Raw genomic sequence first — 24,233 nt, 5'->3', positions numbered from 1 at the left:
TCCTTTTGATTTATAGTCCCCTGAACTGTAGGCTGACATAAGGGGCCCTTTAGGTTGAGTGAAAGGAGAATTACCAATTGCCAAAACTATGATTTATCAGGAAAAAAGTAAAGGGCAAAAGAAAAATGAACTTACTCTACATGCAAAAATCATATGAAAATTTTCTCTGTATTTTTCATCAGTTCAGTATAAGAGGTGTATTTAGACCTGTCTAGTTTTACGTTTTATTGTGAGCCTGTGGTGGATTCTGTCATGTTCCTTGCTACTGCATCTCCATGAACAGCCAGATATGAATGAATGGAAGTACTGAAAAGGTGAATATATTTAGTCCATCTGAGTACCAGTGGCAGAATTTATTCTGTATTTCATGCTCTGGCACAGGCACCACTTTCTACAGTAGTCTGATCTCAGTCTCACTGAAGTCAGGGGCTTATTATCCTTTAGTATTTCATAGATAGCATGCATGGTTCTGTCTTCGTTGCTTGGTTTGCTGGTTTGGGTTTTGGGGTGTTTTTGAGGGGAGGTGTTGTGGAGTTTTTTGTTTTGTTCTGGTTTTAATTAGCATTGTCAGTGATTGATGAGGAATTATGCAATCTCTTTTCTTGGATATCTATGCCTGAATAAGATGACTTTACCACATTTATAAGTACAGTTGTAGTTTCAACTTCAAGGCTTTAACAGTAGCTACTTCTGAGGATTTGTCATTCCTGGTGCCTGGCAGAGGCAAAGCTACTTAGTACAGGCTGCTGCTTAACGCTGCACTTAACAAGTCTTGAGGACCCTTCACATTCCTGCTGCTTTATTTTATCTCTAAGGCTGTGACAATCAGAATGAAACTGAGTGGATGATTTTTATTTGTGGTGTTGAAGATAACAGTATAAAGCTCCAGTGGCAGCTCTCTTGCTCTTAACTTCTGCAATACTGTAGCTTTTAACACTAACTTTAGTCATAATGCGCACTATGTATGTTACTCACAAGCATTATTGTTGACACCAAAATGAGACTAGACTATATTTTACAGGCTTCTTATGGGTGAAACAGTATAATCTCTCACATAAATAGCTCCCTGGTAAGACACAAAACACAATGCTTCTGGTACTTCATGAGATCTGATAACACCATGCTCATAGGTGCAATAGATGGTGCTGGAGTCAGCGGTAGCACACTGAACAGTCTGGAATCCAGTGTCTTTGGGAGATAACTTTTCTTCCATGTTTTGAAATCAACCTACACCTTCAGAGCAGTATCTAATGTTAAATAGCTTAGAGGTAGTGACGGAGAGAAATCAGCTGAGGATTTCCTGATCTTGGACTTTGTTTTTCCTACAGAATCAAAGGTTTGAAGCCCAGGAGTTGTTGTTCTGATTAGCTAGTCTAATTGACCTGTCAAAGAGAAAAAAAATTTAACCTGTAATTCCTGCACTGATGTCAATAACCTCTGCAGGTAGAGCATATCTTTTAAAATACGCACCAAATTTGAATGTAAAGACATTATTTCACCAATCTTGAAAACTTGCTATATCCTCAGATACAGTGTTACTCTGGTTAGTTTTTTTAGTTAGTTTAAAAGAACTCTAGTTCTTTTAAACATCACTGTGTCCTGATACTCATTTGCTATTATTTCTGTATTTGTCCAAAAGATCTTGACTATTACTGTTATGGCACAATAAAGGCCCATGATCACTTTCCTAGCATTTTTTGTGAAGATCAGTAAAGGGGGACCATGGGGGGTGGGCAGTGTCATGGAACTTTATTGCATGACCTAATATTTGATTGTTTTGGGGTTTTTGTGATGATCTCAGTTTAAACATTGGGGAATTAACAGTTAGGTCCACAGTGTCTGTAGTGCAGGGCTACTGGATAGTAGGTACTTACTTAAAGGACTCTAAATGCATAAAATGGGTAGAGGAAAAATGTTAAGATACTGACAATATCAGTTTAGGCTCAGTATTAATTTGGGCAAAGGCGTAAACTATCTATAACTGAACCTTACCAACCACATCTAATACACACCACTTACTATAAAGCAGTAACAATCTGCTCCAGCTCATTTTTTAACAGAACACTGCATTGAGTCTGGAGATCTCCTTCCAGCTCTGATAGCGACCTTCTGTTTTGACCTTAGATAGGTTTACTTTCACGCACTTCTGAACCCTTGTCCTAGTCAATGAAAATGAGTTGTGGGTGTCACCTTCTTTCTTGAATGTGTGGGGTGGGGATTTCTCTGAGGAAAAGAACTGTAAGATAATTAAATGTTTTGTTGGGGTTTTTTAAAGGGAAAATGCACAAAACTATTAACAAGTACTCTTAGAAAACAATAAGAATTTGCCAGTGTTAAGTAATGATATCCTATACCAACCCATCTCATATTATGCAGAATCTATCACATATAAAGTTTATTTCATATGATCATGCAAGTTATTTTACAGTGTATAGTATCACAGAATCACAGAATTGTAGGGGTTGGAAGGGACCTTTGGAGATCATGTAGTCCAACCCCCCTGCCAAAGCAGGTTCACCTAGAGCAGGCCGGACAGGAACACATCCAGGCAGGTTTTGAATGTCTCCAGAGGAGGGGACTCCACAACCTCTCTGGGCAGCCAAATGTGTCATACTGTAATACAGACAGCATAAATACTATGTTATAACAGCACTAGGCAAATAAAACCAGCAGATCACTTCACTGGTGCTCTCTAATAGCAAAGAGCTGTAAAAGTGATGAGGAGGCCGCCGTCTGTTGGGTCAGTCCTTCAGCATAAATTGAAGTAATTTGACAGCCCCACAGCTTTATGTCATCTGTTCACAGCCACAGGCTGGTACAGTGGGGGAAGAGGGGAGTGTTTTGTCCCCACCTCCACCCTGACGGCAATCCCCCTGCAGAGGAGCAGCGTGGGGTGCTCCACAAGCCTCTGCGCTCACTGCATCTCCCAAGGGGCTGCTCGCTGGGAGGTATGTGCTCAGCTCAGAGCACACCAGCTCCACAACAAATGAGGTTACACTGGCATTATGGTTAATATAGCATCAACATATATGTGCTATACTAGCCTGCATGTTTTGTCTGTGGGCTCATACTGTATGAATCAGTTACTAATGAGGCTCATCATAACGGGTACTATTAAGTGAACACTGCATTAATAATGCTGGCAAGGTTTCAAGTCTACAGATGTTATTTATAGTATATGACTAAACAAATACGTATTCCCTTTGAGGCTGAGACTCTGGAGCAATTTACTGATTTCCTGTATAGGCTAGTTCATACAGAGATTCAAGTAAACAGTGCAGTTGGATGTCTTGCTTGGAATTATGCTCTGAAACTGTAGTAGATAATCATATTAATGTTTAATTTTAAAATGGTTTTGAAATGTGTATGTGTTTTCAGAGGATTAGATGCTACATCTATGCAGCTCTCATGGAGGAATGCATTTTTTGCATTACTTCTTTAAAGAAAAATAAAATATTTAAAGAATATAGCCTGCAGTTACACAGCAGAGTTGAAATGAGTAGAAAGTTTAGAAACAATTCTGGAAAAGAAATGGACTTAGCAAAAGCTAAAAAAAATATTCCTGTGTCCTCTCCTTTCCATCTGGTTTTGAAATTAATTCATTTCTCTTATTTATGAAGATTAATTGCCAGTAAGAAAGATTTCATAGATTTAAAGTGCTTTTGAGTAATGAATAATTTGATTTGTGATTTTGTTTCTTTTCTGCCTTTTATAATATTCCAGGTTTAGAGAGGCCTTCAAAACTGAGGAAAGTTATGAGCTCACAAAAATCTCTGGTCTACTCTGCTGGGTTTTTTATGTGTCGGGAGAAATAGAAGAAATATTATACAGCAGTAAGTGCCCTAAATTAAGGTACTTCCATGTAGAGCATCTCTGTTTTATGTCATAATGCTGATAATTGAACAAATTTCTACATAATTTAAAAATAAAACAGCAATGACAGTGAATAGACAGACAAAAACATAGTTGATGAAACACCTCTGGTTTTACCTGTGATCTGTTCACACATTTCTTTTAAAGTCTTAAATTAAAACAGTTGAAAATGATACATACTGACATGCAAACACAGCTGACTGTATGATGCCTAAATAATTTGCTATAAAAATATCACTTACCATTGCCAAGTATCTTCTTATTTAAGTCCACTATTATCATGCCTTCTTGGTTATGAAATATGCAGCAGAGTCAATTCCCAGTGTGTTAAATACTCGGCAAAATAATAAATGCAGTGTAACTCCACAGTGTTTGGATATTTGACTGTAACTCCTAAGCATTCAAAGTGACTACTCAATGTAACAACTTTTCCTCTGCAGAAAATGCCTTGCTATTTGCCAGCAAATCTTTAATGCTTTAGATTGGGTATTTCCAACTACCGCCCTACTTGCTAGGCAGATGTGTATAAAAGAGATGTTATTTCACTGAATCAACCACTGAGATCGTAACCCTTTTCCTGTACCACAAACAGAAATGTAAAACCTCAGACTTTCCTTTTGGACTTTTACTGACTTGTGTCTGTTGTAAGAAAGCAAAACACAACTAGTCCAAGGGCTAATATATGGAAAATGTGTTAAAATGTTTTAGATCATCTCATGGCTTCTCATTCCTGCAATTCATTGGTTAACTGGCTCGTTCTGTGTTTATGTAGTTGCATGGTACAAATACAACACCTAAATTTCTTGCCCAAAGTTGAAATGATTCATTTATTACTTTTTACAGACACACGCCCCCCCCGCACAAAAAAAAAAAAAAAAAGAAGAAGAAAGAAAACACACAGTGCTCATTTAACCCAAGTGAGTGAAAACGCCTTTCATAAGGTCTGCAAGGGCTTTGGGAGGTTTTTCTTTGGTGAATAAAGTCTGTGTAGTGGAGGGAAGAGTTTTGTCTGAGAATGGCTGAAATCAAGCTAAAGCAGGCACAAACTAGGATCCTTTTGCTGTGTGAAAATAAGATAATAGTAAAGGAGGTGCAAATGTTACATCAGGTCACTTGAGAGGGATTCGTTGTTTTAGAGAAGTGAGTGGAGGAGGGAGACGGTATTTTTGTGAGGGTTTGTAAGGCTCTGCTAGTGCTTTTTTCTCTGAAATTATATAATTTATCAACGTTTATTTATGTCTTTTTGTGAGGTAATTACTCACCCTAAATAGATAATACGTAGGCTTTCCATCTTCTTGGTACTTATAAATATTAGTTAATTAAATGTTATAGCCACAGTGGAGAGAGCGCAACAGAAATCATGAGTGAGTGCCATACTAAGTGGAAAATAGGACTGAGTAAAGACATTTCCTCTGGTCCTTTTTCTATACTGGAGTGAACAGGGCTATGTGATAAGTCACTGTTCCATAGGAGGTACCACCCTGATTTCTGATACTGGCGGTGGATCCAGATGCTGTCAGAAAGTGGGAATTACAATGGGCGACCCTTATTCTGCTGCCTGTGTCACAGCCATAAAGTAAGTACCTCTTGCACACCTCTGATGGGATAGTGTTATTCTGCCTTCGTTCATCATCCTCTCCAGATGGGTATTAGACTTAATCAAATTCTAGCCCTAACAGCTTGTTTCAGGACCACAGCTGGAATCAGCATGTCTAGACTAGCACTGATTTATTCCTGGCTCTCAGACCTGTGTGCATGCTACTATTCCATATGCTTCCTGTTAGAGAGGTAATAATGCAATTTCACAGCATAACTTTAATTTTTCTTTTTTCCTCCCCTTTTTATTGTAATTAGAATTTATTTTGCTCATGTGGGAAAGTGCCCTGCCCCTGGTTTGGACAAGACTACTGACAGTTCTGCTGGAACAGAGCAAACTTCCAGACAAACAAAATTAAGTTCACAAAGGAAACAGTTAAATTTTCTGACTGCCTTCACTGTCACAGAAAATGCTAAACACATTTGTAAGTTATATAAAACTGCATCAGTTCATATTTTCCCCTCCCGGTTTCACAGCCCAGAACAGCAAAAGGACCTTGTGACATCTCTAGGCTCTCAAGAGTTTAGTAATAAAAATAAAAATCCTCAGCAGAAAACAACACTCCACACCCTCCCGCTGCTGGGCAAATGAGTTTCCCATTTTCCTCACTTATCCTCAGACTAAACAATGTTAAATTTACAAATCTGACATCTATTTATAGCAAGCACTCTACCCTAGGAAACAGAGGTTGGTGTATATCATTGTCCATAATCCACGGGGCAGCTTTCAACCTGGCATGTCAAGTAATTAGGAGAGAAACCTCCTGCCTTAATTAATATCTGAGCAATATATGCACTGTGGCAAGCTATAGCCCTAGGCTGGGTGGTGTGTATGTGTGTGGGGGGTGTTCCTCTGCTGTAAATTAACTTCTGATTTTAGTTTTTCTCATTTACCATGGATAGTAATTGATAATGTCAACAGCATCATGCGCTTCTATCAGCAGTCTGTAGAACATGGGGAAGTGACCTGCTGTGTAGCTACTACAGGGGAGGCAAATTAATGGATGTCCAACAGCGCTGATAATCCTGACAGCAGACACTGAAGGAACCAAGCTGGTGAGCTGCGCCTGCCGTGAGGGGAAAGTGGGCTAATGCCGTGTGGGGAGTAGTGGGATAACTGGTGTGAGACTGAAAGCAGCAGAGAGTAGTTCAGGTATGTAAGTGCGGGAAAGAAATATGTGAAGGAGGAAAGTTCTTGAATTAGGATGCTAGGCTGGATTTGAGGAAGTGAGTAAAGATTGAATGGAAGGTGCTGGGTATAGGCATCAGCTGAGCCTAAGCTGGATAAAACAGGGTGCTGGATTGGGCTCTACAGACTGGGCTCAGGGGGGAGCAGAGAAGAGGTTTTGTGAGGAACTGACCCTTTTCCTTTTTCTCTGGAGCAGCCGGGAAATTACATTCAGGCCTTGTGCTCGAAAGAAGCTTATCCACAGTTTGTATGCCATTTTTCATTCATTCATCTCAGTCGGTATGACAAAGGTCAGTGGCTCCCGCTATCCTTGTTTACAAACTGATGAACTGAGGAGCAGAGAAATTGTTTAGAGAAAAAAAACCCCACACCTTAATTTGAAGGATGTCATGATTATGACACCCTTTAAAAATCTTTCATTTTATAGAAGTTAGTCTATGCCCCTAAATCCCTTTTCATTCCCTTTTCCAGGTGATTCCTGTTTCTTTTCAGATAATGAAAGCAAAATAAGCTAATCTTAAAATGAAGAATATTTTATTGATGTATTTGATGGTATTGTTTTTATTTCCAGTGTTATTCTCCAATCCATCTTTAATATAGTCTGACATCTTGTTTGCTTTTTTGACCACTACTGTGCACTGAGTAGAAGTTTCCATTAAGCTGTCCACAGTAACTCCTAGATCTTTTTCTTGAGTGATTTTGCAAACCATCAGTGTATATGAATAGTTCGAATTGTTCATTTCAATACACATTACCTCACACTTACCTACACTAAATTTCAGCTGCCATCTTGTCCAGTCCCTTCCTTTAGGGTTGTTTTTTTTAAAGTTGTGGCTAAATGAAAGTTCCTCATTAAGGTAATTAGAACTTCCTGGAATGTTTATTCTGCTCCATTCAATTTACCACAGCAGCAATGTACTGTTTTGGGCATAGTGGCTAATCTGATTTCAACAGTTAATACTCTCATAACCAAGTTTGGGAGCTACTTTTCTGTTTAGTTCTTTTTTCAAAAGTCTGCCAAGCCATTCATATTTTGCGTTAATGTCCTTCTGGATTGGAAGAATGTAATGTAGTAATTGGCAAAATCAGGTAAAATAGATTCACCTCACTAATGGTTTGTTTTCTTTACCTAAGTGAAGCTATTAATTATAAATTATTAGGTGTTGCCCTGATTTCTATTCAACATGCAAATGTTACATAGATTAATGAATTTTGAGATGTAAACCCAATACGCTTTTTATTCTATAACCAGTGGCTTTGTCATACCAGCATCCTTTTGCAGCAACAGGAACTATATGAGGCAAATTGTTTTTAACTATGGCAAAGATATTTTTTTTTATCTCTAAAACACTCTTTCAGGTGAAATTTTTCAACTTTGATCAACAAGGAAGTATCAACACAAAACTTCATAGACTGTTATTGAAGAATATAACTATGGCTATATTTTACTACTAAACTGTAAAGATGATCATTGTTTATTTCTGTGGGGAAAATAACCTATGTTCCTGCTTCCTGCAGAAGCTTAATATCATATTGGATTCTCCCCAGGTACAGATAGCTCTGCAAGTTTAAATATATTTTGAACAGCTTTAGGTTTTTTAGTGTTCTTTTTCTCTGTAATTTTGTTTTCATGGATGTGTTTTCTGAACCCTTTAAGAACTCCTTTCATTGCCTATCAGTTCAGTATCAACTTCATTGTCCCACCCTCAGGAAGCCTGTCTTAGCCAACAATACTGTTATGTTGCAGGCACAAGAACTCTAGGTGATGAATACTCTCTTTATGACAGTTACACAGGAGGATTGTGCTCACTTAATTACACTGCTCATTTGGAAAAGTTGCTGCCCTACCCCAGCATGTTAATAAGTTGTCTTTCATAGAATAGCTTCAAATATGTTTGACAAATCATTATTGCACATTTATACCAATTCTGACAACATCTTTCTTTACAATATGAACCTTGCATTATTGCAGAAAACCTAAAATTGCTATAGATTACATGGGCTGACCGAAAAAACCCTCACCACTTTTTGGCTTATATGTAAAGCTTAACTTCTAAAACCAAACAGCTGATGTTTGTGTCGTGTAACAGGCCAAATATGTGGTATAAATCGACTTTGCCTCAATTCTTTCTGTGATGAATGAATGTTCTGTTCTCAGAAATAATTGCTTAGATGAAAAGGTTGCACACATCAACCATATAGTGCAAATGGTTATTCCCCAAATCCTTGTTAAGCTAATTTCATAGGAAGCAGGAATTTGTGTTGGTGTTCCTGAATGCTGTATAAAGGCTAGTGTTCAGTAGAAGCCATTCACTAGTCCCAAAGTGTGATACTGTTTAAAATCAGTTAGCACTTAAGGACAAAATTCCATAACCGCCTAACATGGCACACTCAGTTGATATGCAGTTAGACATTAATTAGCATGGGACAGAGGAAAATGGTGAATTACAAGTACTTCTGGAAGCATCAAAATTTTCAGTGAGCAGTGAGAACACTAAGCTATGTTGTATCAAGGCCATAGATCGTAATTATTGAGATAGCTACATGTATCCCTTTTAAACAAATTGTCATTTGTGTCTCAAAAAGGAATGTGGAGAAAGATAATAGATCCAGAGGATTTTTGTAGGGATAAATTAATAACTTAATCAAAATTGATAACTTTATTAATTCAACCTGTAAAATTTGGTGCCATTTCGGATCAAATATATGCAGACAAATTTTATGGTAAATTTTAGAATTCCAAGACACTTAAGAACAATGATAACATTTTCTTTGTAATATTTCTATCTTGTTCTTATGAGTACCTAAAATACTTCTTACTATCTTCCTTTAGGAAAGATCTATGTCCGTTTAACAGGGAGGGATGCTGATTCGCAGATATGATAAATGAGGAATGAAAAGGCACATGATACATGTGTGACAAAGTGCAGAATTATCATTACCATTATCTGTTTTAGCTAGGGAAATGGAAGGAGTTTTGTCTTTGTTTGAAACAGTGAACAGAGGTACATAGTTCAAACACAGAGGATTTTTGGCCTGGGTAATCTCATTGCTCTTTACCTCTATGTACTATGATCACTGATATATGATGGTGCCAAAAACCAAGACAGAGTTAGCTATTGCCCCTCACTTGAGCTGCACCTATTTACCATGTACAGAAGAAATTAGTGCACCCCTCATTTTTGTAATTATGATCTGTTATACATTTTACTTCACAACAGGGATAAGCATGAACTTGTAACGCCAGGCAGCTATGTGACCACCTAATCACTGGGTGACTGCCTCTTCCTCTGATGCTGGTCTCGGGGCTTACCGTAGCTGACCACTTTCTTCAAGAGCTTGCTAGGCCAGAGTTAACTGCACTAAGTCTATAAGGTTTGCAGTTTTGTACTCAGACCTTCCCCTTTATCCTGCTTCCCTTCTCCAGACAACAAGGCTGGAGGCTCTCTCTAATTACCTTTCAAGCTGCACATTCTGTTAAAGAGTTCGAATGCTCATGGATTCAACTATGCCTGCTTGGGACTCCCAAAAAACGTTTTACCAATACCACAGCAACCTGCTCAAATTATTAATGTTTGTTCAATTTAAGGCCTAAAAATGCTTTATTGTTCATAAATATTTCTGTACAATATATTACAATTATTCTATTAATATAATAAATATTTCTGTACAATATGGTGACTTCCACCAGAATTCCTGGTTTGATCCAAAACTGGTGTTTCAATAAGAAAGTTTTGAAGAGCAGAATTCAACAGCCCTTTTGGCAGAAAATTCAGAAAACTCAGTAAAATAGAGTCACAGAATCATAGAATACCAGGTTGCAAAGGACCTCAAGGATCATCTGATCCAACCTTTCTTGGCAAAAGCACAATCTAAACAAGGTGGCCCATCACTCTGTGCAGCTGAATCTTAGAAGTCTCCAATGTTGAGAAATCCACCACTTCCCTGGGGAGATTGTTCCAATGGCTGATTGTTCTCATTGTGAAAATTTTTCCTCTTGTCCTAATTAGGACCTTATCACAGAACTTACGCCACCGAGGTTAAAAGCTGCTTTTATTACAATTATGAATTATTGAACACACAGTAAAGTGATCTGGGTCCTCTGATCAACATGCTCTAGAAAGAATTATCAATCACACTGACTGGTTTAGGAGGGACAAAGAGCGCAGCTCATAAAATAGCACATCTCCACGCAACTTCTTAGTTTCCCTGTAACACTGAGTAGAACCTTAGGTCAGCTGGATTTGAGGACAGAGTTGTGCAGCAAGCAGAAAGGCGAATGGCGATGGATAAGAAAAAAGGGGGTATGGTGAAGCATTAAGCGTAGGTAGACTGTTATTCTGGATTACTATGAGATACCATGGCAGAGGGGCTGGAACTAGATAATCTTTAAGGTCCTCCAACCCAAACTATTCTATGATTCTACCTTGGGGCCATTTATAATCAGACCTGAATATGTCCCTGACTACTAAATATTACACTGAAAGAACTAATTAGTTCAGGTAGTTTCAAAAGAAAACGATATTTTCAGATGAGGAAAGATTGTTCTCATGCACATGTTGAACTGCATGTTATTTCTGCATCAGCATTAAAGTACTCAGTGCGTGCATGTGTATATAGTGCCAATTCGTTTTTATTTCTATGTATATGTGTATTTATATGGCAAAATATGCCTCTTTTCATGGTCAGTTAAATTCACTGATTATTTGAAAAACTATAATACATCTTGGGTGTTCTGGGTAAACTGATGCTGCCAAAATTGTCAGCAAAAAGACCGGAAAAACTGATGAACCTTATACTTTTCCCCAAACAACTGCTCAGTTGTTTCTTCAGGATATAGAAGAGGCAGAAAGTCCAAGCAAGACAAGTGGTAGGAAACCAGGGAGGAAGGATAGAAATTGCTGTCTGATGGGGATTTCACAAACTGCTGTTTAATCTTTTAGAGACCCTATAACAATAATCCACGCTAATTAACATTTTAGGAGTGTTAAGAGGTTTTGCGCGTAAAGGAAATATAACTCACATAACAATTTTAATTCAGTGCTTTGCTTATTCACTAGTTTGTTGCTTTCATTTTGCTTGGGGATTCAATGTTTTTGTAAATTCTACAGGTAACATTTTCAGAAACAGCTAAATTCCATTTTTGAAAGTGATTTTCTTAGTCAGACTAAGATCTCCAAAGGTACGTACAACCTAATTCCTAACGGTTTTAATGTGAACAAGCTGCAGAAACAGCTTTTCAGTTTCTCAGGACCAGTGTCACTTTCGCAAATGGGACTTAAACTAACAGTTGGTTAGGTATTTTTAACTAGTATGCCATATAATTAAAAACTAAATATATATATAAAAATAAATACTGCCATGTGTAATTCTTATGCCCCTCTGTGGGTTTGTCAGACCCACAGGGACAGGACTGTGGTTTGTGGGCTCTTCTCCTAGCAACTGCTATTAACGTCAGAATTACTTGGGCAGCTCCATCTTCATACCCCACACTAAGAGTTTACTAGATGATGCTGTATTATGTGCAGATTTCATGTGTCTGTATCTCTGCTTATTTGCACCAGATCTGCTTCAATTTCTTGTTGTCTTACAATCATTTTTAACAACAGCTTTATGCTATTACTTACTGAACTTCTCTGCTGTAGTTCTTCGTATTTAAGAAAAATAATATGAAGATATGGTCCCTGCCCCAAGGAGCCTATAATTAAAACAAGACCAGCATTATAGAAACATATATACTAGCTGGCCTATAACTGGATGGTCTGTTTAGTTTTGTTTTGACGTACTGTATGAAACAGCATTTAACAGATGTTGGGAAATTAACTCTCTGAGCTTCTCATATAAACACACAGCAGAGATGTATGTGTATGAATTAATTTCATCATCGAATGTGAGTATTAATGTCATCAGGCATTTTTTAATGTTTGTGCCTATTCTACTGTGCTTTGAGTCTTCCTTGCCAGAAAATGTAGAGACTTCTCTAGAGAAAGCTAAGGGACTCTGTTGTAGGAATGCTTTCTAGTGCAACGCTGACGGTTTTGTTCTCTTGCATAAAAGACATTGCCTTGTACAAGGCCACCAGTGAAAAAAACTGAAGAAAAGTGTCAATTGTTTTATTACATAACCTCCATACAGACTGTTAACAAAAAAAACCCCAAAACCAAACAAACCAAAATGGGTGGGTCTCCTTTGGCAAGCTGTCAGCTTGGCAAGTGGTCCCTCTCATTATAAGAAATGCTAACCTACCATGCAAATCATGTAGTTGACATTAATATGGCTGCTCATATCCCAGCTGAAATAGCACACATCCAGCAAGGTGACAGGTCTTTCCACTCCTTCTGTTACTCAGGGGAATGCAGTATTGAGGATTAGATTCACTTTTACGGCTTCCAGAGTGAAGCCAAACCAGCACAAAGAGAGGAGCCAGCAAACTGTGGCTTGCCCTCTTCTGTACAGGCAGGGAAATCAGGCAGGTCAGGCAGAGAATGGAGGCAAGACCGGGGACAAAGCCTAAACCAGAACAGAATTAGAAGAGAGGTGTAGCTGACAAAATGATGCATAGATTTTCTAATTTCCACTTGTATTTAATGTATTTTGCATTTCATATCTGCATTTTTATTTTGTGTCCCCCTTAATTTAGTTTTCATGCATTAAAAAGTGTTTCTAAAGCAACAGCTATGCTTTTAAAAGAACGTTCCTCCTCCTCCCCCCCCCCCCCCCAATTACAACAGACATGCAATATTAATTTAGGGTGAGTGGGCACACATGTTATCAAAATTACCCTCTTACCTGCCAACTCCACCAAATTTTCCAGTACTTGGGTATTTTCTTCCACCGCTGCATGGAATTTCTTATTGAAATGTTCTCTGTGCTTTTTTTTTGTGCTGCTTTTTTCCCCCTCAGTTGTTTTTCAGTTACTAAACCTGCATATGGCCTCCTCCTCTGATCAGCTGTCTGAGCTAAACAATACTTCATGACAATCACTGGAAAGAAAAGCAGCCTTTGAAGATACTGATGTGATTTGGCAGAGGGGACAGGGACTTGTGCTGAGTGCTAGAAGAGCACCTTATAACCACGGCAAATCAGTAAGTTTGAGCTCGATGACATGGCAGAGGAGAAGTGACGTGAAATATAAGTTGGGGAAGCATGCAAAACAGGGAAAGTAAAAAAGGCAGATTTAAAACTGGATTTTCATTTTCCTCTGTTACGAATGTGTGAGTTTATTAGGAGGAAGATGCTTTTCTTCGCTGACTCTTTGAATTCTCTGTACCTTTACTTCAATATTGTGCTGTTAACACACATCTGCACAACAAAACGTGCAGATGTGAGTTCTCTCTGTGCCTTAGGCCTATGAAAAGCTATATTAGCACAGCACTAAATCTGAACTAATGCACCCTGTCCCTCAGCAAGGACTAATAGCTCAGGATCAGCTTCATGCTAACAGCTTTTGAGCTGCCTGGAATGGAGGCAAAGTGAGTTTTATCTTCCCACAATGTACTTCGTAGAGCTATCCATACTGGGTCTAATTTGGAAGAAGCATTAAAAGCTTTCTTAATATATGATTTTGCTTTTCTTTGGTATATGTCAAAGTGCTTTGCAAATGAGGCAAGCATCACTGTTCATATTTCATGATATGCAATACTAGGAAAAGCAAAATTACAGTGCTTAGCTTACGCAATGGCCTTAGTGCTTCGCTATGCAATGGCCAGGTCTGGAGTGTGGTTCAGATCTCCGTTACCCTATCCACTAGTCTCTAACTGGCAGTTGCAGGTTTGTTCAGATTCTGCGCTAATATTCAGTCACATAATTCTTGATATTAAATCTTATGTTTATCAATAAATGTCCCCAATGGCCAAATTAGAAACACTGCAGGGTATTCTACGCAGCCTAAGTTTTTCTAGTTTAATACCTACAAAATCAAAGCAGGATTATGTCAACCTACTGTGAAAAATGTGCAGAATTTTAATCTCTACGAATTGGAACAATAACAATTGCCCTATAAAAACATGCATCGGTTGTCACACATCAGGTTCCATATCTTTATATACAAAGTGAAAGAAAATGCTCCTAAAGACAATTTCCTCTAAGTATGTTTTGGTTAAAAATTAAATAATATTCCAACTAGCTTTAAGAAGTTGATTGTATGCAATACACAATGTTCTACATTCTCCTATTTACTTTTGTTGCTTAACTTTATTTTCCAAAAAACAGGATAAAACATCAATGGTATCTTCTAGCCCAGAATTCAAGCCTGATTTAACTTGGTTAGCTTTTGTGGCATTGCATCAGAGACTCATTTGGATTTAAACATTTCAGGTCAGTTTACACATGTAGCAATAATTGTGCTGTTTGGAAAAATATGGTGCCATCATGTGGACAATATTAAGAAGTGTATAATACAGTTTTTAAAAGAAAAACTGGGTAACAGATAAATATCTGTATTTGATGTCACAAATCAGATGAATTATAAATATGTACTATATGATATAAGAAGCTATGTAAAAATCTGTGCGTTTAAAACAGTATTAGGTAAGAAGAAAAATTAATAATGGAATCAGGAATTGTTGATTCAATCCTGTTTATTTTCCAACAGCTCGGGAAGTCCCTTCCGATGAGTAAAGACTGATCAAAACACACACAAGAGTCTCCAAGCCACTTTTAATAAGCACGTAATTCCAACATTTGATGTCCATACAGACTCATTTCTGTATCTGTTTATCTCTAAGACTTTACAAATCTTGGGTTTGTACAGCCTGTGTTGCTTCTCTCCCCCACAGCTGCGCACACACACTCACACAAACACTATTATCCATAACATTAGCCAGGCAAGGCACTCTGCCCACACAGTTCTCATTCCTGCATGAGTTCACACGAAGCTTTGTTTCAGCAATGGTTTTGGTTTAAGGCCTCTTCTTGTTTCTTACATTTAACCAAGAGGAAAGAGACTTTGCCAGATTCAAAATAGCTATCCCTAATACCAATAAATGTCCACAGCGGTCAAATTACAAACACTGCTGTGCACTCACACAGCCTAAGTTTTTCTAGTTTAATACCTACCAAATAAAAGCAGAATTATGTCAATCAATTGTGAAAATGTGCAGAATTTTAATCTCTGTAAATTGGAGTAATAACAGTGCCTCTATAAAAACATCCGTTATTTGCCATACATCAGGTTTTGTATCTTTATGTAGAAAGTGAAAGGAAAAGTTCCTAATTTCCTCTATAATACCTCATCTATAACTGACCTTTGAAGGTTTGCACACAAGTCTGATTCAAAAACTGTCCTCTGTGATACACTCCCCCAAAGCAAACCTGCATGTCACAGAACTGTAATGCGTCTCCTGCTTCAAGACCCTGCATGCAATTCACTTACTTTGTGCAGAAAGAGCCCGCTCTTGTGGTACAGTAAGAAATGGAATACGTATACATGTATCTTTATTAAATGGATACAATGGAATGTCGCATAAGAAGATTCTCTGTGGTGCTGTTTCAGCTTCCATATAAAGACAGGTAACTATGAAATAATGACATCTGTTTTCTATGCCTTTTCATCTCCTGCTCTTATTTTGTTGTATAAGAAAATGTGAGTTCCAGCTGAAATTTTTACCATTCTTGGACCGTTTTTTTTTTCTTGTGGATTCTCTGGTGTCTAATTAGGTATGAACATAGACTACAATCTTTTTATTATTGGATAAACTCACAGTGTCTCTTATTCTTTTTCTACTTTGGCATTTATTTTCATGAAACTTGTGGAGGCTCAATTTTCTCTGGCAATTTTACCTTGCTGTCAAACTTGGTAGAAATGATTATGGATTGAAAAATTCTGAGGGCGGGAGGCAAATGGAACATGGTGACCCATGGATAAGGCTGTCAGAAGTCTCTAGTCTGTATCACTGTGCTCAAATTCTTGACTACTTGGCATTTAAATGTTTAGAATACATGGACAAAGGTAAAAAACTCAATTTATACCTTTTAAAATTAATTCTCATAAATCTGAAGCCAATCTTGAGATAGAGACGTCACTCATGATTTTTTAATAATTGGCAACATTGTGCTAGACACAGCATGGAACAAGACTAACAACCAATTTTCTTTCAGATGAACTTTAAATGTCAAAATATCCCATGGTAGCTTGCGTGAGTTTGGTTTTCAGTGTTTTGGAAACCGTACACTCATCGTCTTAAAAAAGTGTGACACTGGTTTGGTTTTGGAAGAATTGGTTAAATGCACTCTGAAGGCTAGTAATATAGTGAAAATATATTAGAATTCCTGGATTCTGACATCTTTTGCCATCAGTGCACATGAAAATGGGAAAACGAACCCTTCCTGATTCAAGAATTTTTGATGTTGTGCATAGTTCATCAAGTTTTATTAGTTTTTGCCCACTGTATAACCTCGATGAGTTAATGAGATTATGCAATATTACTAATAGTAGACTTCCATTTCCATTTTTTAAAACAAAAATGTCTAAAACTAAAATTTGAAAAGAAAAATCAAGAATTGGAATTGCATCAACCTCTGTCGGCTGTAGTCTGGGATTTTTATATTCTATGTCTCTTCACAAAACTCATTCTTTCTGATCCCACTTGGGTGAGGGTGGGGTCTATCGATCATTGTACCATCCTCATTACTGGGATTCCCTGTAACTATTACCCAGTAATTCTTATCTTCTTCAGCTTTATGGGAGTCCAGATAAGTGTGACAAATTACTTCATATTCTTTCCCAAAATAAGACCTGCAAAGTCAAAGAACAGGGGACAGGCAGGGGGAATTAATATATACCGAAATTCTGCAAATCTGCATTATCTGCAAATTGTTCAAAGTTTTCTCGTGTTTCTCTTGGCTTACTCAGAAATATCACCATGCACTTTCAAATATCAGACCCTTAGAAGAAACACAATAGCCCACTTTGTTTCCTGTGAATAATTTAGGAATTTGAAATCAAAGGGAAATGCCACCTTTCTAGCTTCAGAGCTAAAGCAACCCCATCAGTATAAGGCACTGACACACCAACTCAGTACGTACAGCTGGTTAGGTTCTCATCACCATTCACATCGCCATTTCTCTGTGACTGAGGAAGCTTCTGGCTACTTAATAACTGTTTTGGCCTCAAACTTTCAGACCTTGTTTCATTCTCAAAAACCTGATACAAGTCCTCAGTCAGATCTTCAGAATTTAATGGGAAACAATTGGTATACTCTAACAATGCTTAATCAATATTAATTTAATGCATGCACATTAACTTGAATCGTTGGATTAACTTCAATTTCTTGAGAGATTGATTCATGTGGACATAAGCAATATACAGTTTTACGCAGTGTGCTTTTACTTAGTTTTCTTACTCCTTACACTTCTTAGTACATAATTTTTTTCTTAAAAAAAAACCCAAACAAAAAACTAATTGCTCAAGATACTCAAAGGGAGAACCACCAAGAAACTAGGGAAGGCTAGAAGCATGATATGATATGAATTAAAAAGAAAAAAAAAGAACAAACAAATACAATTGAGCTGATTGTCTGCAGTATCACAGTAGGCACATGTTACAGCCCAGAAATAAAATAAGAGAAAGGAGAATATGCATTCTTCGTTCTTTTCCATTTCCTCAGTGCATTCCTAAAGCAACTATCTTGCTTCTTACAGTAATTCTTGATGTTGGCACATCATTACGCACATCCCTGCCAGTTATAAATTATTCTTACCATGTCCAAAAGTTCCTTGGAACGGCTAAGCTCCGATTAGTATGGCAATGAGTAATAATCATTTTAGAGTTTGCCTGGAAATAAAACAAGGGAAGACAGTTGACAGACATTTTTACACTGATTTTAACTATTCTTATTCAAATAAAATGCTTTTATTTACTGTTAGTGTAAGCCTGCATTGCTCTGCATCACTCAGACTGTTGTACGTTGACAGTGAGACATTTTACACCCTATCAGTTCACAACACAACTGTCTTAACAGCTCAGACCAGCCAAATGCTTAGCCCTCAGGTCAGACACATTCTCCTGTCCAATACATTCCATTCCACTCCCTTGTCCTCGGCATTTCAAAAAATAAAGTTAAGCAAGTAGTAGAGAGTCATTCCAGTGGCCTGTGCCATCAGGGTAATTCCTCTTACAATTGATATTTGCCATACGAGAGACCCAAACGGTGTGGGGACACAGCCAAATATGGACCTTTGTATTTTACCAATTTGCAGTTTTTTACGTATAACAGAATTAAATTTTAGTCACCTCCATTTACCAATACTATGAATAAAGAATGTTGTCTCTGACAATTACATAATTTTGACTGTGTTTATTGGTAAGCTGATTCATGTAAATGAGTCACAGTTCAAGGCTGTAGAGGAATATTTATGATATTTGCTATACACCAGCACTCAGGAAGCTTAGCAGTTATGTGGAACAGGAATGTACGGCATCTGCTTAATGTATTTACAAAAGGTTAAAAACAAAATTTGGAAAAGTATATCCCCTTATTCAGATGCCTTGGGGTTTTTTTCATACTTTTTAAATTTAATGTACAGGAGTTTTTACATAATCACAGCTCCCAATATTGGAAATGCAATTTAGTGCTCAGAAGTCCTGAAAAGCAGATTCCGAGTACTGCATCCTCACAACACGACAACGTCAACCTTTAAAAAAATTCTGGTGAGAAAAACTGAGCAAGTCAACTTCAAAACGAACACCAGAACCTAATAACTGTATACGCAGATTCCCTGGTTAAAGAGATTGTTCCTTCCTTCTTCTCCTTCCTAATATTATTGGTCAGAACTTACAGAAGGAAAATATGTAAAAAAAATGGACACAACATTTTTTCTAAGTGCTCCATCTACTGTTTCAATTAAATCTTCATAACATTTTCTATAGTTTTAATTTCTTACAGGAACTGGAAATCCTTCATGTTCAAGACGCAGCTGAGGATCCAAGAAGGTAGCTTGCCAGCAAGTCAAATAGGAAAGCTTATCTGTCAAAAACACTTGCTGAAGGTGAGATTTTTTAGCAAATCTTATGAATGATTTATGGTCACTTGCTAGATATAACTGCAAATAAAAATATATATTAAGGACAGTATAAATATACAGAAAACAAGATATGTAATTTTAAAAAAATATTTTTCAATACAAATAATTTTCTCTTGGCTCCAGAAAAATCAGTCTGCCAAGCTAAAGCTAGACATACAAAGCCCGTAACATAGATCCTATACTGTTGATAAACTTATTGAGGAGCTATTCCATAAACAGACTGCTTAATACTAATCTAAAATTGAATTTACATTCCAAAGATTCTCTCTCACTGAAGCGGTTGTTGAGAGGGAAATTTTTTTCAAAGTTGCGGTGATTTAAGTGCATGTGTAACACGTAATGTCGTATTTGCTTCTAACTTGCAGATGGAAACAACGTTAACATTTAATAGAAATCTGCTCCCTCAGAATGACAGAATAGTATGTTATTTCTATACCTACTATGGATTTATCTTCAGAAGAAGTGAAATCTTCTCAGTCTGGATTTATTTAAAGAAAAAGTAACATATCCCTCTCCTCCCCCTGATGAATTCTTTCATGATTCACAAACTAATTTTAATTTCCTTTTTTTCTTTTTTAAAATCTCCTGTATCCAGTCATTCTGGCTGACAGCCCCCTTGGCCTGCACACCTGATCTCAGGCAAGTTGCATAAACTTTCTGAATAGGTATTGCTTATCTTGATCTATGTATGATTCTGAATCTGTTCTGTAAAGCTGATGTTGAACCACTGTACAGCCTATATATAGTGATTAAATGCACACTATCAGTATATGCTACCAGTGCCATTTGCAACTTTATTGCCTTACCATTTGGTCAGAAAACCCTCCTGTTGTTCCAAGACGAAAGTTTTGTCCAAATCTAATGGGTTCACCCACTGCACCTCCATCAACACTGTTAAAATTGTAAAAAGAAAGACATTCAAATAATTGGCTTTACTATTCTTTTTGTTTGCTTGCTTTGGTCTATAGTTAGGTCTTGTGGCAACACTTTGTATTAAGTTTACTTTTAAAAAAAGGCAAAATATCTTAACTGAAAAGACATTTCATACTTGACTCACTGGTTAAAATATTTAACAGAATAGAAACAGACTGTATTGATTACTTTTTGTGATGCATTCATTAACATGCAGGGTAGAAAGATAATGTCCAATGAAAAACCAATGAGAATTCAGCACTGAGGCACCCTTTAAAAGATACTTAATAGAAGCATATGAAAAATCACAGACTAAAAGCAGAACGGTGCATGTTTTTCATTGTCTGTAACTTAAAATATGTTGCTAATAATTTATGTAACTGATATTCAATAATTTAGTTCATTACATCAACATACATGCTGGTATACCCCTATTTACAGAATGATTTCTGTATTTTACATTAAAGAATCACTAAATTAACTTTCTAAGTGTATTCAGAGTAAAACACTTATGTTGCTGATGAACTTAGCAGTCAATTAATGAGGGAGACTTGATAGTGTTCAATGCCAATGACTCTAAGATCAGACAGCAGCTCAGCAAAGATATTTTCATTGCAGTTCTAGAAGGCCTAAATTATACTTTTGGCATCAAAATTCTTCCTTAGGTCTAATCCAAAGTGTTTTGCTGAGGATTATATGGGCTAGTTTGTAGTCTTATGCACTATCATCACTGTTAAGTGCATGCGCCCAGGCAGAGTCTTCCACCGTTGAGGAGGACCCTGTTCTTCTGTTTCTTCTCCCACAAACAGCTGGAATTAAACAGGTCTTTGAGACAGAGAATATGCTGTTTGGTTGGGGTTTTTTTTAGGACAACAGAAACACTGCCCACTCATTTACAGCAAAAGCATTGACACAAATTTCTGCTTCAGAGACCTTATTTGCAGGCAAATGAACAATAATACTAAATGATATTTGGACATGTTTTTTATTCTACAGCTGCAGCATTTACCAAATGATACAGTGAATTCGATTCTGTTTTCACACGAGTTCTAAGCTGATTTAAACTTCCTTGTAATTATTCACAGTAATATGCAGAGTAGAATCAAGATTAATGCATGACCCAAGTTAAAGTCTTTCTTAAATAAATTAACCTCACTCGAATTCACTCCTATATTAGCAAACTTCATTCCATATTTCTCAAAACAAGATACTGAAAGCTAACATAATAATTGAAAACAACTCAGAATAAAGTACCAAACCTTAAAATACAAAAAGCATTTCGACCCACGGGGTCCACGCTCTCAACTGCGCTGACTCCGCAAGGGGCTTGCAACGATTCGGCCGAATACAGGGATATTTCATCCAGATTAATTGCCAGAGTCAGACTGTCGCAGGCTCCAGGGCAACGCTCCCCCCAGGATTTGCTGTCCGGGTGCAGAAGCATCACAGTGTCTCCAAAATGAACAAAGCCATCCTTCGACACCGAAAGCTGTATCTAAATTAAAATACACGTAATTTTTTACAGAATTATCTGAACCTAATAACAGAAGTATTTTAGCATATAAAATGCTAATCCATAGCTCTCTTAATGCCTAAAGAACACTAATAACAGCTATGCCGTTCTATGTGGAGTCAGAGAGGACTGATATAACCTGCTTAAAACGTTACCTTCTTGAAAAGATTGTCTTGAAGTTTGCTTATTTTCTGTATCAAAAGTTCTCCTCGTTCTCTTTTATGCATAAAATCCCTCAAGCGGTCCTGCTCGCAAAGGAGAGAGAGAGAGGGGGCAGACATGTTATCCAGCACTCACAATCTCACGTTTAAACCGAATTTAAAGAACCAGGGGGAAACACCGCGAGGTGGAGCGGCGGGCGAGGCACCCGGGAGCCAGAGAGGAGCGAAGGCCCCGGCTCCACCGCTACCTCCTCCAGGCAGGCGTCCTCCTCCCAGTTCCCGATGAGCACCCCGGCCCTGTAGGCGGCCATGCTGCCGCCTAGGCCGCGCGGCGTCCGCCGTCGCCATGGCGACCGCTCTAGTCAGCGATTGGCCGCTGGAGAGGCAGAGTTCGCCAATCAGCGGGAGCGGGCGGGCGGGAGGGGGCGAGCTCTTAATGCCCCGCGGCGGCGCGGCCCAAAAGCTGAGGGAGGGGGCGCGGCGAGCGAGGTCTTGGGGAGAAAAAAACGCAATAAATGTTAAAAACAGGTGGCAGACCAAGGTCTAGCAGGGACAGGCTTCGGCAAGTGAAAAAAAAATAAAATCCACCAAACAAAAAAACTCCATTTGGATTCCCTTGTGGTTTTGCCCAGTTTGACAGGAGCTCTGAAAGCAGGGGGCCTGCTTTTCCCTGGGGTGGTTGGGCTGAGCACTTGTCATAGAATCACAGAATGGTTGAGTTGGAAAGGACCTTAACGATCATCCAGTTCCAACCCCCTGCCCTGAGCAGGGACACCTCCCACTAGACCAGGCTGCTCCAAGCCGCATCCAGCCTGGCCTTGAACACCTCCAGGGATGGGGCAGCCACAGCTTCTCTGGGCAACCTGCTCCAGTGTCTCACTACCCTCATAGTGAAAAGTTTCTTCCTGATACCTAATCTAATCTAAATCTACTCTCTTCCTGTTTAAAACCATTACCCCTCGTCCTATCGCTACATGCCCTTGTAAAACGTCCCCCTCCAGCTTTCTTGTAGGCCCCCTTCAGATACTGAAAGGCCACTATGAGGTCTCCTGGGAGCCTCCTCTTCACCAGGCTGAAAAAGCCCAACGCTCTCAGCCTGTCCTCACAGCAGAGGTGCTCCAACCCTCTGATTATCTTTATGGCCTCCTCTGGACTGTCTCCAACAGGTCCATGTTCTTCCTGTGTGAGGACTCCAAAGCTGGATGCTGGGATGCAGCAAATCCTGCAGGGGTGTGCTGAGAGGGTGGCTGTGCTCCTGGGCCCAAAGCATCTCTTCATCTCCTCATGCCTGTCTAAGGGGTTTCTGGTCACCTGGCTTAATGTTTATGCCTTTTCAGGTGACAGTGTACATGAAAATACTTCTGGTCCTGGTTCAGTCATGTGACGGTGTAGTTGCACAAGTGGAAGATGCTGAAACTCAAGAATTTGAGGCAAGCTATAGTCTTAGCATGGGGCTTTATTTACAATCCAAATAGTCTTTTACATTCTGTATTGGTCAAAGAGGTGCATCAGCTTAACACAACAAACAAATTCATGACACTAACACTACAGTATTGGTTAATATTTTGAATCGTAGAATAGTTTGGGTTGGACCTTTAAAGGTCATCTAGTCCAACCCCCCTGCAATGGGCAGGGACATCTTCAACTAGATCAGGTTGCTCAGAGCCCCGTCCAACCTGAACTTGAATGTTTCCAGGGATGGGGCATCTACCACCTCTCTGGGCAAACTGTGCCAGTGTTTCACCACCCTCATTGTAAAAAAAATCTTCCTTATATCTAGTCTGAGTGCATGCATTAGGCGAATGTTTTGATTACAAGTGTTTTGGGGTTTTATTATTTTAATTTTGAAATCTACTATGGCAAGATAGGCTAAGAGAATATGCTATGTGTATACTTTCCAAATAGCTTAAGCCAATGATTCTCAATGATGGTGTAGATCCTTCCACAGGACATTAATCCCTTTTCA

At 38.4% G+C, this 24,233-nt stretch overlaps 1 protein-coding gene across 1 annotated transcript; it reads right to left on the bottom strand.

The window, feature by feature from the left end:
* Nucleotides 1-17,206: 17,206 nt before the first annotated feature.
* Nucleotides 17,207-22,578, bottom strand: CFAP161 (cilia and flagella associated protein 161). Its single transcript, XM_054215019.1, has 7 exons — nucleotides 22,516-22,578; nucleotides 22,262-22,351; nucleotides 21,853-22,088; nucleotides 20,488-20,572; nucleotides 19,541-19,699; nucleotides 18,358-18,431; nucleotides 17,207-17,393 (listed from the first exon to the last, which is right to left on the bottom strand). The coding sequence occupies exons 1-7, from the start codon at nucleotides 22,576-22,578 to the stop codon at nucleotides 17,207-17,209; spliced, it is 894 nt and encodes a 297-aa protein (XP_054070994.1).
* Nucleotides 22,579-24,233: the final 1,655 nt, after the last annotated feature.

Source organism: Rissa tridactyla, chromosome 9 (assembly GCF_028500815.1).
Source record: "Rissa tridactyla isolate bRisTri1 chromosome 9, bRisTri1.patW.cur.20221130, whole genome shotgun sequence".
Taxonomy (NCBI): Eukaryota; Metazoa; Chordata; class Aves; order Charadriiformes; family Laridae; genus Rissa; species Rissa tridactyla.
Note: the sequence above shows the minus strand (reverse complement) of the source record. Positions and strands in the feature narration are given on the sequence as shown.